The sequence below is a fragment of the Anthonomus grandis genome, chromosome 7 (genome assembly GCF_022605725.1).
Source record: "Anthonomus grandis grandis chromosome 7, icAntGran1.3, whole genome shotgun sequence".
NCBI lineage: Eukaryota > Metazoa > Arthropoda > Insecta > Coleoptera > Curculionidae > Anthonomus > Anthonomus grandis.
The window spans coordinates 7769338-7786677 of NC_065552.1; the positions used below are offsets into that span (position 1 = coordinate 7769338).

Here is a 17340-nt window from a genome sequence, read left to right on the forward strand (position 1 = left end):
TCGCTCTTATGTATCTTTTTATGCACCCTCATTGTATAGTTCCATATTAACTTCTCAGCAAGACTACAGCTCTTCTGTAGCTCTATTTTCCTGGGATCAGGATATAATTCTGAAGAGCTTAATCTTATTCTGCTAGAGGAATTGCAGCTCATTTACTACTTATCATCTATATATCAAACTACTTGGCATCGTAAATTAGTTGACACTGAGTACCATAATTAAAGAATGCGCGCTCTATAGTCCTTTCTGCATAATTCATCCATTTGTGGATCTTCTGAGCTACAGTTTAGGGAATGCTAAGAAACAGTGTTAAAGACAAGTTAAAGAAAAAAATAATCTATAAGTACTTGGCTGCATTAAATCCAGGCTGATAAGGAGTAGAAGATATAGGCAAAGAGACTTGCCAAATTGTTTAAAGAAATAGTGCATAACTTGCTAGGACTCGGTCGTGATTTAGTAAATGAAAAAGAATATTATATTTGACGTAAAGAGTCCTAGAAGAAGTAAAAACCACTGATTTTAGTAAAGTGCTACGGGGAAGGTCTATCATGGATATGGAGGATATCCATGATAAGGCTTTCTTGGAAATATCTCATATTTTTTGTGAGCCCTTTATTCTAAAAAATCTAACTAGGAATTAAATTACTTATTGTCTGATAGAGTTTTAAATAATAACTAATTAGTCAATGATCCTCGAGAGAGGTTGTGTTGAGTCAGAATAGACAGAATCATATTTGACTATTATCTGTTCAGTTGATGTTAAAATCATCAGTTATTAGATGGAGAAAGCTGCTAAGAAGATCATAATTTCTTATTTTAAAGGTCAAAATGTTTAATAATCATCAATTGATTCTTAATGCCTAATGTTTTCCAAAAGATGTTAAATGTGTTCTTAATTTAGGTCCAGTGTCTTTAAGAGACTCGTAATTGTGGTATGAACTTCATTCACTGTTAATAATGTCACGCCGTTGATACTACTTTGTTACTTGGGAATAATCTTAAGAATAGTTTATTCTGAAAGTTGAAAAAACCTATATTCTGCAAAAAGAACAAACAATAAACTGTAACATTGCAAACAATTGTTAAATGTTAAGGTTTGTTATAGCTTAATATTTACTCTTTCCAGTGTACTTTTAGGATGGATAAGTCATTAAGCTTGTTCTTTAAATTTAAAATAAAGGTAGGAATATTTCTAATAACCCTTATTAGGCAATAAAACTAAAACTCCTTAGTACTGAAAAGACATAAGAAACTTACCAAATATAAGGAGTGTAACATCGGAGACTGCCAGATTAAATAAGTAGTAGTTCGTAGCGGTATGCAGCGTGGGCTGTTTTATTATCACTATACAAACTGCTATATTGCCCAGTACTCCTGTGATAAATATAATGCCGTTTATCACTAAAATTTGAAAAAAATTTATGATTTTTTCAAATACATTTTTGTGTTTTTACCTGTGATAAGTAATGTTAAAGGTAGTTCTTGTGTCTGTGGACCATAGAAGCAACTTATGTAAGCCCAAGGGTTCAGTGAGACGTTCGTTCTGTTCTCGGCCATTTGGGCGCATATGTATGTGCTTGGGTCGAATTGTTCCATGATAAATAGTTCTGAAAATTTAAGGGAAATTAATGTAAAATTTATATTTATCGCTGCTAGTAGGAGTTTGCTTGTCAAAAGTAATAAGTTATAAAAAAATCAACTTTTTATAGTCAATACTACAACCACTGATACGCTACAGGCTGCAAACCAAAAATTAGATATAAAAAGAAAATCACTGCTCGGATATTTTTTAGTTTAAGCAAATATAAATGGGTTCAGATTGTGATACATAAACAGAGCATGAGGAAAATGTCAGGAACCATGATGAAAAAAATCACTGTTGAAATTATTAGGAAAAGAAACTTTCTAACTAAAATCCTATAGATAAATATTTTAAGTGACTGTGATGATAATTAATTTATCATTCTTTAGTCATAGGAAAAACTTACAGATACACTACAACAATCTTAAGAAAACAAAACAAAAAAAAAACAAAAAGAAGCAAAATCACTGATGTGATAATATTATAACTTTTTTAAACTAAAAAAAGAACAAACTAACTTTTTAATTGGTAAGAATAAATAATTTATCATTTTCAAGATCATTTTTCAATTGGTATTTTGAAGATTAACCTTATAAACCACTGCTCTTTTACATTTTCTAAAGAATAAGGAAAGAAAATTTTTGTACCTATACTTCTTATATTACTCCTGAAATAAATGTCTCGTTACAAAATAAATAAAATTCACTGATAAGATCCCTGCTATTCATTGTCAATGTCTTCACTGTTAATAAATATTATGTACCATAAAGGAGAGAAAAAAATGTGTAAAAAAACGTTACAAATCTATTAAATATTATACAACCAAATTTTGATAATATCCTTAAAAATAAAACAAGGAAATCACTGCAGTGATAAATAACTTATCTTTTTAAGGACTATAAGTAATAAAATAATATTTTTGGGGGATTATACCATTGATTTTGCATAATACAGGCTTTAAAGTCACTGTGGAGATAAAAACTTATTAAAATAATATAATATAAAAATTATATTATTAAAATTAACGTTTCAGAGCCCTAAGACTAGCCTATTTACTAATATTACCTCGAGTTAAATATTTTATCTAAGACAGCAAGGGAACGCTTATTAGCTGTTAAATATATAAAATTACGTTATTCATTGATTTCACATCAAAATACTGATAAGTTACTATTTTAACTGGAGAGTAACTATCTTATCCTTTAAAACTTATAAATGAATAAAACAATTATTTGCTAATCTCACTCCTATATAATATTAATATTATACAGGGTATCCCATTAGTGCGATAATCCCGATAGCTCCTTATGCAGTGATACAAAAAAAATTTTATACAAAGTTACTTTACTGTCTAAGGTATATATTCATAACATAAAAATATTTTTGGATATACAGGGTAATTCATAAATGTGATATGATACACAACTTTTTTAATTTAAATAGAACTCCCTATATTTTATTGCATTTTTGGATTGCTTTAAAAATTCTGCATGCCTTTTATCAAGCATCGTCTATACCAAAACTTACCCGTTTGTGAAATATTTAATATTTTATCTTATTTTTTTCAAATGGAATGACCCATATTTTTTTATCTTAAAATGTTTACAATGTGATAAGCTTTCTTTTTTGTTAAGCATATCCTATACCTATCTGTAATAGTTATCGAGTTTTTTACACTTTTGCCTAATTTCGCCCTTAAAATCCACAATAGTCGCGTTTTAATTTAAAAGAAGTTTGCTTAGTTGGCCATGGAAATAACAATTGCACAAAAATCAAGCAATTACTTTGACAGAAGATTTAGTGTTGTTAGTTTATCACTAAAGCGAAACATTCTTGCATTAAAATTGAATTTTTCGAAAGAGGATATGGTGAAAATGATTTACTGTTTGAGTGCAAGTGAGAAAAATTATTTACTGGCAAGCAGAGTTAATGCACAGAGATATCCGGATGCGGAACGACATCCAAATCGATTGGCATTTGAAAGACTAAAGGAGAGATTTGAAAGAACTGGAAATTTAAATTATGAAATGTCACAAAGACAAAAAACAGGGTCAAATCCACAAAATGAAATGCTTGTTATGCAAGCCCTAGTAGAAAATCCGCATGTCTCTTGTAGGCAAATTGAAAGGCAGTTGGACATTAAAAAATCCACTATTAATAGAATCACCCGGAAACATAAATTTCATCCATATCACGTACAGCTTGTACAAAAATTAAGCGATCAAGATTTTGCTAATCGCCGAAACTTTTGCCGCTGGGCTTTGCATCAAATCCAACTGCAACAGGACTTTTTTGACTTTGTGTTGTTCGCTGATGAAGCGACATTCCATAAAAATGAATTTGTAAACCGACACAACTTTCATTATTACAACGATGTAAATCCAAGGCATGTGATACCACTGGATCATCAACATAGATGGTCACTTAATGTATGGGCTGGTATCATTGGTACAAAGCTTCTTGGACCATATTTCTTTGATGGGGCAGTGAACGGTCAGAACTTTCTACATTTTTTGCAAAATGAATTCGAAGAAGAGCTGGATGATTTACCGTTACAAACAGTAAGACGAATGTGGCTACAATTAGATGGAGCGCCTCCTCATTTTAGTCGTGTTGTGAGGGCCCATCTAAATGACCATTTTCGAAATAAATGGATTGGCAGGAGAGGTTGCTTGGCCGGCCAGATCTCCTGACCTCACAAAACTCGATTTTTTCTTGTGGGTGTTTGTGAAAAATTGGGTTTATCAAAGGCCTGTTACCACCAAAAACGACATGAAGCAAAGAAATGTTTTTCAAGAAGTAACTAGAGAAATGTTACAGAAAGTAAGCAGTTCTTTTGTTAAACGAATTCGTTTTAAATTTAATTTTATTCGTTTCGAAAAGATTTTATTATTTGGTAAATTTTAAACTAAATTTCTTTTCTGAACATTTTGGTATAATTAAATTTGTTGTAATTTAATAAAATGCCAAATTTAAAAATACTTTTCAATCCGTTCCGTTTTTCAAACGTCTTTAAACGTTTAGCAAAATCTTTATCAGATAATTCTTGCATAATCTGTAGGTACCTACATAAAAACATGTGATTCTGTTAACAGTGGATTTTTGAATTATCTAACTGTGCTTGCCAATAAACAGTAAAGTTACCTCAATTGCATCCAAACGGTTGAAACAGTAAATCATTTTCACCATATCCTCTTTCAAAAAATTCATTTTTAATGCAAAAATGTTTCACTTTAGTGATAAACTGACAACACTAAATCTTCTGTCAAAGTAATTGCTTGATTTTTGTGCAATTGTTATTTCCATGGCCAACTAAGCAAACTTCTTTTAAATTAAAACGCGACTATTGTGGATTTTAAGGGCAAAATAAGGAAAAAGTGTAAAAAACTCGATAACTATTACAGATAGGTATAGGACATGCTTAACAAAAAAGAAAGCTTATCATATTGTGAACATTTTAAAATAAAAAAATATGGGTTATTCCATTTGAAAAAAATAAGATATGGTTGTTTACATTTTTTGGTTTTGGATAGAGTATTGCGAACACCCTGTAGAATATTATCAAATTCTCATAGAACCATAAAGTAAGTGTAAGTATGCACTAACAACCTACAAAAGATTTGGCTTGTAGGATCCCAAATAAGTGAATTATTTTTGTTTTTGTGGAGACGTGCAAACTACTGTAAACGTCGATTTTTTGATAAAATATTAAATATCTCACAAACGGGTAAGTTTTGGTATAGACGATGCTTGATAAAAGGTATGCAGAATTTTTAAAGCAATCCAAAAATGCAATAAAATATAGGGTGTTCCATTTAAATTAAAAAATTTGTGTATCATATCACATTTATGAATCACCCTGTATATCCAAAAATATTTTTATGTTATGCACCTTAGACAGTAAAGTAACTTTGTATAAAAATTTTTTTTTGTATCACTGTATAAGGAGCTTTCGTCCGTTATCGCACTAATGGGACACCCTGTATATTTTTCATTAATCGTACTAATTTATTTATTTATTCAGAATATTGATTAAATTTGGCTTAGGGAGCTATTTTATTTAAATCAGTGTTGAGATAATTTTTTAATTGTTTTTTTTTCTAATATGTTTTATCCATAGTTGTCAAAACAGAGAAGAGATTTTTTAGGACACAACGAATACAAAATAACTGTTAATATTGATTTTACATAAAAAAACCTTTAAAATCACTGTTAAAGTAAATATTTTATTCATCTGTACTTAGCTTATTTCAAGTTAATGAACCCTTTAAATCACTATTGAGATAAACGTTATATTGAATTTTAGCTCCTAAGGAAACGAAATAACTCTTAAAATCACAAATGAAACTGATAAGAATATAAAATATATTTTATTACTGATTTTGCATCGACAAAATATTTGAAAATCACTTGTCAGGCAAATTTATTGACACTATAAATCTCATAGTGTCAAGTCATGGAATGTTAATATTAATGAGTGTATTTTTAATATTAAAGGTTTTTGACATACGTTTTCTATTTATATTTTCTATTTAAATTATCCTAATATTTTAAACCTCTCAAGTTTTATAAACATAAGGGAAAACTCTGGAAGCTGAAAAATTGCTACAGTTTGGATCTACTTGATAAATTATATATTAAATGAAAAATCTTATATAAATGGCCCAACGTACTTCCAAAACCTGTCAAAAAATAAATAATTATTCACGTTGCTTCAAATACAACCCTTTTCAATCGACATTTTACTGGATATTAATAATACTTGCTGATTACGGGTTTTTTGTTCTTTATATAATAGAGATTCGGGCTTTTTTGTGCGTATTTTCAATACGCAATCATTAAGGGAATTTCGGGGTGCCAATATCCATAATTTCGCTTTAAATCGAGGGTAGAATTTTTTTTCAAACGCAAAAAATTTTAAATAAATTTTCCATTAATAACCTTATATTTAATAATTTTCGTCTAAAGTTATATTAATTATTGTGATTTTGAATTAATATCAAAATACAAATATTTTCTGTAAACCTTATAGTAAAATTTCAGATCACAAATTTTTTTTTTATATATTTAGGGTCAATTGGGGTAATTGTGGACGATATTTAATGTTTTGACTTGCTTAACGATTTTCGTGGACATCACGCATTATGTTATATACGTAAATTAGCAGTAAAATAGCTAGTGGTTTTCTGTAATTACAAGTCACATTAAGATAAAAAAAAAATATTTAACATGCTTGTATGTTTACATTTGCCCCTACTCTTTAGGGGTAATTGTAAACAAGCATCTCTTGACACATTTACTCTACTAGAAAAAAACCTGGGGCAAATGTAAACGAACTATATAAAGTCGCTGTGTAGCAAAATATTTTTTGATATAAGTCGTGTTTACATTTACCCCAAAATAATGTGACCTTAAAGGTTTTGCTTGCAATATAATTGAAAAATCGAGATAAAAGTAAATATTTTCCAACAGTTAAACAGTTCCAACAGTTAAACTATGTAATTTCTTTACTTCTCATTTTTTTCAATTTCGGCTCTAACTTTTTGTTGTCCGTTTCCAGATTAGCCTTTTTTTTCCTTTATTTTTCTTCATCTCTTCTTCTTCTCATATCTTTGTTGCTTTAATCTCGGTATGACTCGTTTTTTCTCTTCAACAATATCTTCACGGCGGCTGAGTGGCAAGAAAATGTTGGTAATTTCTGTCGATTTACTGATAGACGATGACGTCGATGGTTGTGGACTATAGGTAGATGCCACTAATAATTTTTAGTAGTCAGTTGACGATGTAGAATGCTGCTGTCGGCTTTTAGCTGATGACACTGAATGATGTTGACTACAACATGATGAAATTGAAGGCATTTGATCGTCGACCGTGGGTAGAAGTGTGTTTGGTTCAGAAACTGCAACAACAGTTGATTTAGAGGATACTGGTTGGATAATAATAGCATCGGATGTTATAGATTTCGGAGCTTTGAGGGCAGCTTCGTATTTGGCCAAGTCTTTTGGTGTAAATTCATTTTGTGTGAATTTGTTTCGATCAATTGGGTATACGCCAGTATTTTCAAATGCAGATATAATATTGCTAGAAACCATAGACTCTTGCCAAGTAATTAGGTAAATTTTTCCTTAGTTAGCCGTCCACACCCTCGTCCCATTTTTTCCTTACCAAACTTCACCAATTGTTTATTCCAGTTCACCTTTAAGGGTCCGAAGGCTGAAGCTTATCCGTAAGATGGCTTGGAAACTTTATCAAAATAATATTGTTGTGCATTGCCTATTCATAATTCTGACGCTCATATGACTGCTGTGACCATTATACAACAGTAGAGCTGCTTGATCTAGAAGGTTTTGGGAAGTTATTAAATCTTTAATGTGAGGTGCAAACCCTGTCATAAACCACTGTAAAAATTGCGGCTCCTCCATCCATCCATTAGTGGAGGTCGCATATAGAGTTCCTAGATAGGCGCTATTGTAAGTCCAATGAGCCTAAACTCCAGCTCCCCTGAATACGATGAGCGGTGGAAGTGCTTTTCCATCGGCAGAAACACATCCTAAGACTGTCATCAACTCTCTTCCAGAGACTCCAGATATCCAGCACAGGGCCTTTCCTTTCACTCCAATTGCCCTAATACGATAGGGATCATTATTAAAACTTGACTCGTCAGCATTAAAAATAAAGCTTTCTTTATCATCTAAATTATTTTCATCAATAATTCTTTTCAGGTCATCAAAAAAATGGTAGACGATCTCAGGATTTCTAGCATCCTTCCGCAGTTTTTGCAAATGTTCCGGTTTCTTAAAAGACAGTTCAGGATGTCGTCTCATGAATGAGTAGTACCAGTATTCTCCCGGTAGTCCATTTTTAAATGGTGTTCTTAAACCATTTGCATTAACATACTCTCTAACCAGGTGTCTAAGTTCTGCTTTGTCACATGGTAGACCCATCGCAGTACGTGCCAATAAACATTTCACTATTTCATTTTCGATATCTGAGGATAAAACTTGGGAACGTCCACCCCTTGTCACATTTAATTGAGTCTTTCTTCCTCCTATCCTTTGGTAAATAACTGATCTGAGAACACCATAGAACGTTTCTGCTTGACGATACGTTTTATTTTTATTTTGGACATCTGCAACGGCATTCGCAACATCTTCAGTTGTGTAAGAAGGTGCTTCTTTTTTCCTTACATAAGTACAAGGCATCTTTACACTGCAACAAGACAAAGAAATTACTCATTTTACATAAATTATCGGCGAGATACTAATTCCTTTAAACAGTTCCCCCAAAAGTGTGTATACATTTCCCCCAAGAACAAATTTATTAGGGGGAAATGTAAACACTGAATTATTTTAGTGATTTTAAAATTTGTCGACAGACATTTAGGCGTAAAATAGACACAATAGTATAACAAACAATGTCCAAATGAAATATCTAACTTACCTCGATGATTTGCATTCGAAAACTTCAGTGCCGAAATTCAACATAAAACCACCAAACACAGCAAATTGCATCAGCCAACTAATGCAAGAAGAGCACAAACAGGAGTAAAATTTCGAGGGAAACCGAGTTCGCCCGACGTTGGCACGACTCGAATAGTAAGCTTCGCGCCAAATTTGAAATCTAAATGTTGTTGTGTTTCTTATTTTAGATGTGTCTACAATTACCCCAATTGACCCTAAAGAAAACTGATGCATGGGATCAAATATTCCTCAGAAACATTTAAATAATATAAAATAAATATTTACCGATAGTGTGCGCTATGAGCTTTTTTCCTTTAAACATTCATAATTAAAAATCACTTACACAGGTACCGCTTATTTTAATTAAGATTAACATAATCACAAAAGTCGTCTAATCGCGTACTTAACGAGAAAAAAAAAACCTTTTTGTCATAATCATAAAATTGCGAAAAAATAACATAACGAATGTCATTAGTGGGCGCTTTTACGCATACTGTGTTTCATTGCTTACTTTTATTGGGAGGATTCAGATCTCGGATCAAATTTATGTTTGTTTTAGAGTTTAGACAAAAAGTGTTTATTCGCTATATTAAAGATCTAATGTTATGGGTATACAAAGTGGAGAATGAAAAAAATATGGAAAGAAAATTATTTTATTAAAGCAGTATTTTGAACAAATTTTGCAAATTACTGAATAGAATTTAAAATATTGAATTTTATTGTGAGAGAACATGAAGGAAGCATGATTTTTAAATAATCTGAAAATAACGACTTATTATACACTTTTTTTGTTATATAAGTTTCAATGTTAATTAAGTCAGTATTTTGCCAAGAGAACTGATGTCTTTTAATCCAATATCATAACAAATAAACTCGGAAAATCTGAATTTTCATTATTTGACAAACAATAAAGTTAATTCTGATAAATAAGCCTTTGAAACCCTCATAGAGAAATCCCGATTGCCTCAGATGCTATAAAACTCTTTGTTTAGAAACCCGAGAGGCCGATATCACTAATTAGCTTTCGGGTTGAGATCGGAGATTTTTCTAAAATCCGTTTCCAGCTCTTTTCCTTTAACTTGTCTCATTTGAAATGAATGGGTTTCGTGATGCTTATTATAAAATTAAAATTGAGGAGTTACTTTGGTAATATGTTCAAAATTAGCATCGTAAACTAAGTCGTTTAATACCTAAAAAAATAATACACATACAAAATCAGAATTTTTCACATGTTTTTTAAAGGTTTTTATTTATTTTGAGTCATCGAATCGATTTAAAAAATTGTATTATAGTCGCTATTTAGCACAGCGATTTTAGACAAAAGCAGAACAGGAACTTGTTTTTGTCTTATATTGGGTTTAAAATAAGAAAATATTTATCACAACAGTGATCTTAAATTTGTCTATTTTTTATTGACTTAAAGGTACGGTCTGTTTTGGGCGATTAAACGATGCGTTTAATCACTTACGTCTAATCGCCTCTGGTGGTCTGTATTCGTAGATAGCGTCAGTATTCGGTTAGTCTCCAATCAATCAGTAGTTTTTTAAAAACCGTCCTAAAATGAGTAGACGTGAACTTGTGATGGCAGCACAGTTGCTTATGGAAGAAGAAGAGGATGATGACATTTTGGTATTATCATTATTGCATAAAAGGCGTAGAAAGGTTCATAACATGTTTGTTCAAAGAAGAAAGGAGGGATGTTTTAGTACGCTGATAATGAGACATTTAATTGATGATGAAACCAAATTCAGAAAATACTTTAGGCTTACTAGATATCAGTTTAATGAACTTTTTAACCTTGTATCCGCTGACATAAAAAAATCTCCTACTAAATTTGTTAGAAGACCAATTACAGCTAAAGAAAAGCTTGCTTTGGTGCTAAGGTATTTCATGGTGAGAATCTGTTGTAATAGATTAAACCGAATTTTCTTTTAGGTTCTTGGCTACAGGAGAATCCTATCGTTCCATGGCATTTAATTATAGAATTTCCCATAATTACATTAGTGTTTTGGTACGAGATGTTTTGAAAGTGCTATATAAAAAGTTAGTGCCCGTGTTCTTGAAACAGCCCTCGAAAGAAGATTATCTTAGAATAGCTGGGCAGTTTGACGAGAAATGGAATTATCCAAATTGCTGCGGAGCTATTGACGGAAAACACGTGCGTATTATTTGCCCACAGAACTCAGGCAGTATGTATTGATGTTGGTTCATATGGAAAGGAAGGGGACAGTAATATCTTTAATAAGTCGTCTATGTTTCATCTTGTCAATAACGATAAATATATACCAGAGGACAAACCTTTACCAAATTCAGATATACGATTACCCTATGTTATTCTTGGAGATGAAGCATTTAAACTCTCAAAACATCTTCTTCGTCCATATCCGCGAGATCAGGCTAACATTAATATACAAAAGCGTGTCTTTAATTAGTGTCGAGCACGAAGAACTTCAGAAAATGCATTTGGATTACTGTGTCAAACATTCAGGATTTTTTACACGCCAATTGCTGTACAATCTTCCACAGTAGATCTTATAATAACCATTGCATGTTGCGTACACAATATGATAAGAACTTCTATTCAAAGTTCTATAGAAGATATTGACTATGACATGCCCAAGGACAACATGATTAGATTAAATCCCTCGGGCGGAAATTCAACTGTTGAAGCATTTCAAATTAGAAATGGGTTTACACAATTTTTCAATAGTCACGAAGGCTCGGTGATCTGGCAGCTAAAGCACGTAACGGCAACAGATAATTAGATTTAGTTACTCTGCAATCTTGAGTTAAATGTTTTGTAATATTTTATTATGAAAATAGACAAATAAAACTATTACCTATCTAGACACACGTTTTTTATAACTCAGTTAAATTATAATTACTAAAAAGATCTGCGCAATCGGTAAATGCTTGAGAGTCCTGGATATCACATGAAGATTCTGTTGTACTATCGTAATTGCAATGAGCTGATATGAGAGAGGCATGGAGGGAGTGGGACGGGATCCTGTTTGCGACATTTACAATTCCATTCGAGAAATCAAGTCCAGTGTTTCTTTCTTTGCTTTGACTTGTAAATGAGGTGGAAAGGTGATAACTGTTTCAGCCATGCTGGCAAAAAAAGTTTTGATTGGATGGTTTTTGCCTGAAGAGGCAAATGATTCTTTTATTTCCTTAAACACGAGCTGTCTCTTGTTTTCTCTCTTGTTAAGTGTTTCCAAAAGCTGCTCATTACCAATATGTTTCTTCTTTCTTTGGGGGCCTTCATTTATCTTTGTATCCATTTTTTTCCTGCACAATATGTCTCTTCTTTCTTGGTGCACCTTCATTTATACTTGTATCCAAATCTTGTGATTGTGGAGAATTAATTTCTGCCGTTGTATCGTCCTCTGCAATATCTTTCTTTTCTTCGCCTGAAAAAACTTCTTGTGATTGTTCGGTTAATGTTTGCTTAGTTTCTGAATCACTTGATGCTCCTGCTTCTTCTTCTACTGACACATTGCATAAAGTTCTAAAAAACCATATATGACATGAGCTATAATAAAGTAGGTAGGTATATAAAAATGCTTTACTTTCTATTGGATCTGGTTTGCTCTAAAAAGTTAAGAGCATTCATGTGCACCCATGTAATTGTAGCCTTCGCTGAGGAACCAGTGCTTTGTTTCAAATCCTTCTTCTTTTTCCAATAAACATCTTTTAAACTTTTCCACCGAGTCTTGCATTCAGTGACTGGAAATAATGTACGACATGAAAAAGTTCGAATTATATTAGTAGTTAATAACTTAGTTTACACCAAAAAAAACTGTACTTGGGTTTTAAATTTGTTGTTTTGAAAAAAAAACACAATTATACATATTGAAAGAAGTGTATAAAAATGATACGCAGTTTAAGATTTTAATAAAATTACCTAATTGAAATGTAATTTATTTTGACACAAAAGCATATCCTATATATACAGGCAGTACTTTTGTTGTTTATTAAATTTAGTATTCCGAAGAAAAATGTAATGCCACAAATATGTATGTAAATATTTTATGGGAAAAAAAAGTAAACAAAAGGAAAATAATGTTATACATTAAATAAACTTACCGCTTTTGTCTATGTTTTTTGATATTATTTTCCAAATATTATCCCGTACATTTTGATCCTTATATAATTTATGATTTAAATTATACAATGATGGATGAGTTGACACTTCGTAAATCAATTTTTCATCTTCCGCTTTGGAGAATCGAAGTCTGTTACCTTTGTTGGAGCTCATTTTGCAGCCACACTCGCGAGCGATTTAACAACCGGCGCGTTTACTTTGCCTGACGACCAATTTTGCTTAAAGACGCGTCGTCTTGTGGCGACTTGTTTCGACTTGTCGCCTAAACCAGACCATTTTTATGATATGGCTATTTAACCTAATGACACGATTAAACGTCTCGTCTAATCGCCCCGACTACTCGCTCAAAACAGACCGTACCTTAATACTTTATTGTTATACTTACTTTAAGGATTATGAGTTTCCAAACATTTCGCCCACCAAAATGTAGATTTTAAAAGCGAGAGGGTACGTACATAAAAAAAACCTTACAACCAACTTAACTAGTAGGCAAAGGCCACAATTTAGCTACAGGAGGTTATAAAGTACCAGTTGCCGTTTTTAAGTCAGCAACTCAGACTATTCCATCCTTACTAGGATATACTCGTGTGACGAGGCCTAAACTCCACTGCAAAGAGTGCTTTTGCTCGTTGCGTACGATACAAACAGTAGTTTCCCTAATATTTAGGTTAATTGTGGACCAAGTGTTGTCTTTGTAGGGTATTCACGCATTCGTGACTACCACTTCTAGCATTTAGGTACGAGCTGCAGGAGTAATGCCCATCTACCCAATCCACTCATCTTTAAGGCCGCTTTTAGACGGGCGACTTTTTGATTTTGACCGCAAAAATCGATCATTTGTGGTCGACTGTCGCTACTTGCAGTTGCCATTTAACAGCCATGTAAAACCCGATTCCTTTTCCTACGGACGTTTTTTGAACTGCAATCCAACTTCTGCCGCTGACTGTCGCCGATCCCGTCGACTGACTACACGCCGACTACAACGTTTTTCTTTTCACACGGACTGTTTTTTAACTGAACGGCGCGGCATGAAGAGCAAGGGCTGAGTTGACAAAATGGAGCCGTTTGATACAGACAGCTTCATTGCTGCAACTCGCTGATTGAACCCGCGATTTGGAACTACAAATCCGATTCATATAGTAACAGAGTTGAACAGACAAAAGCTTCCTTGGCAAAATATATGTGGAATATTTAATAATAATTTCCAGGAATTAAGTGGCAGTAAAAAAATAAAATCGGAAGTAATTTATGAATGATAGAATTTTCTTATTTAGATTAGTTAAACACTGTTTTATTTGATATTTCCTTAACTTGCTATTCTGCTCCATTGCCAAGGAACTTGCCCCTCTGGAGACATAAAGAAATTTGCAAATTCTTCTCTCGTGGTGTTGACAGATCTGCTGCTTTTCTCGTGACAAACCGCGAGGCCGTATAAATTTTCGCAACCTAATGTATGATCATAATTATATCCATCACGTTGCCTTACGAATTGTGCAATATGCAGCAGGCCTTCACTATATCTACTGCAAAATCAACTGATACGTTTAAAAGCCTATGAAACACTCTCCATTTATTTGTTAAAATTCCAAACGAACATTCTACACTTCTTGTAGCACTTGATAAACGAAAGTTGAATACTTTTTTCTTTTCGAATAATTTTTTTCTTGCATATGGGCGCAATAAATTATTTTAAAGAGTGAAACCCTCATATCCAATTAAAACAAATGGTTCAGTCTTCCCATTGCTTATGAGAGGTTTCTTGTTTGGAATATCAAGCTGATTATTATGCATCTTATGATAAAATCTACTATTATAAAAGATTGTTGAGTCTGTGGACCTTCCATAGGAGCCAATATCGACGTAAACAAAATTATAATTTGAATCAGCAACAGCTAGAAGAGTGATGGAAAATAATTTTTGTAATTAAAAAACAGTGATCTGCTTTCCACTGGTTTAATTATTCTAATATACTGTCCGTCGATAGCTCGGATACAGTTGGGGAAGTTGCCGTGTTTTTCAAAACCTTCGACAATTTTTATCCAGACATCTTTATTGGGTGTAGGAATTATGCTTCTTTAAAGTTCATTCCACATTACTTGGCATGTTTCTTTTACTATTTGCGTAGCTGTTGAAACGCTGCATTTAAATGCAAAATGTAGTTCCATAAATGTACATTCAGTTCACAAATATCTGAAATTGAAACAATAAAAATCAAAAACTCATAAACCTAAATGGGCGTCAAAATCAAGTATTCTTGCACGTGCTCGCTTGCTTAATTTAGATACAGTTTAATAGTTTTATATTATTTAAAAAATTTTTTTTTGTTTCAGCTATTAGTCTGCAAAACAAATGGAAAGGCCTTAGAGATTCATTCAATCAAGAACTAAAAAGTTTAAAAAAGGTAGAGACCGGGAAAGGTGCTTCCAAAAGAAAAAAGTATATATACTTTGAACAGCTCCTGTTTCTTGAACCACTTGCAGAACAAAGGAAAACGACTTTAAATCTAAGACTGGAGATCGCAGACGAATTTCGAACTGAAAGTTTGCTGACATCAACGAATAATAAACAAAAGAAGATAAAGTTTGATAAAGGAGATGAAGTAATACAAGTTCTACAACAAAGAATTCTCACAGGGCCAAATATTAATACAAATAAATCACAAGACGATGATACTTTATTCTGTCTGTCACTAGTGAGCGACTTTAAAAAAATTTTGGATGATATAAAAACTGACGCTAAGTGTGAAGTTTTGCAAGTGCTCATAAAATATAAAAGGCTTAAAGCTCCTGCTTATGGACTCAGTACTCAGAATGTACCATATAATAATCTTGGTCACACTTCTCAGAAAGGACAATATAATAATCTTGGTTCAGTCGTTGCGCCTAGTGTATACCCCCACCAAGCATACGCAAATACATATGCTGCTTCTACGTCGCCGTCGGCCATAGCCTCACAGCAGCACCAGAGTGCCTCTCAGATGCCCAAAAACTTTTTAACCATATCACCTGTTTATTTAGCTTCAACTGTGGCTCAACCCCAGACAGCTACTCAGACGCAGACGAATACTCACATACCATTACTTTCCCCAACATATTCATCGGTATTATCGCCTGATTCACTCACTTTGTCAAGTGTCAATGATAGTCAAGATACTCAAAATTCAATAATTATCACAGATTTGTTCTAATGAGTTAATATTGTAAATTATTACGTTACCATTATTACGCATATGTAAAAAAATAATAAAAAGAAATAAAACATTACCTTACACACATTGACAGCCTTTCCTCCGCTGATATTGATTTCCTCATTACAGTATCAGGTTTTGGAATAATTGGTCCAATTATCTGTAGCAGCTCGTCGAAAGAACTCACTGACATTCTTAAAAACTGGAAAAACTTATCAGGGTAACTGAGCAGATTATGATAAAACTGTCCAAATTTTAGACGATCCTAGACAATAGGATGTACCCAAAATTTACATGGCTTTCTTCTTTTATTACGCCTTCTCTTTTGCAGAAGCAACAAAACTAATGGACGTAACCACAGAAAGTCGCTAGTACAATCATAGTTGTAATCGAAATTGACTACAAGATGCCGATATTTTTGCGGTCAGCTTCGACTGCTGTCGCCCGTCTGAAAGCGGTCTAACTGGATCATAAATGACTTGAGTAGTAGATTCCAAGGTGATAAAGTGACTAAAGCGCAAAGCGGTCTACTGCTAAAACGAGCTTCAATCTGCGTAAGAAACGTATAGAATTCTTCGAAGGAGAAAGTGTGAAGGCCTATAACCCGATGCAAGTGTGCTTTAAATTATTTTACTCCAGCTTCAGTGAGACCATTTATAAAGGGGCTACTAGGAGGAGCGAAATTCCATGTTATACTAAGTGACTCCGCACATTGTTTGGCTAATGCGGAAAGCAAAATTGCGGCTCCTTTGAAATTATTTATTCCTTGGTCGGACCAAATTTAAGTAACTCTGCCAGGCCTCTGTGGTTAATTCTAAAGTAACCTCTAAATGTATGCTTTTAACCGTTGTGCATACAATTACACAAATACGAGGGTGGTTCAAATATGATCGAGACAAATGCTCTGATACGTTTATTTCTATCAGAAAAAAATTACAAAAACTCATAGTTTTTTTTGATACTTTTCTTCACTAGTTCCACATTTTGTTCACCGTTTCAAATT

General features: G+C 32.8%; 1 protein-coding gene across 2 annotated transcripts in view; it reads right to left on the reverse strand.

Moving 5' to 3' along the window:
* LOC126738137 (gamma-aminobutyric acid type B receptor subunit 2-like) overlaps positions 1 to 17340 on the reverse strand; it is a 332160-nt gene that overhangs the window by 129552 nt on the left and 185268 nt on the right. The window contains exons 10-11 of one of the 2 annotated variants that reach the window (XM_050443311.1): positions 1455 to 1607; positions 1258 to 1374 (exon numbers count right to left, since the gene is read on the reverse strand). In XM_050443311.1, the coding sequence (XP_050299268.1) occupies positions 1258 to 1374; positions 1455 to 1607 (270 nt within the window). Of the gene's footprint in view, positions 1 to 1257; positions 1402 to 1454; positions 1608 to 17340 lie in introns of both variants that reach the window. The other variant, XM_050443309.1, reaches the window with a different exon arrangement.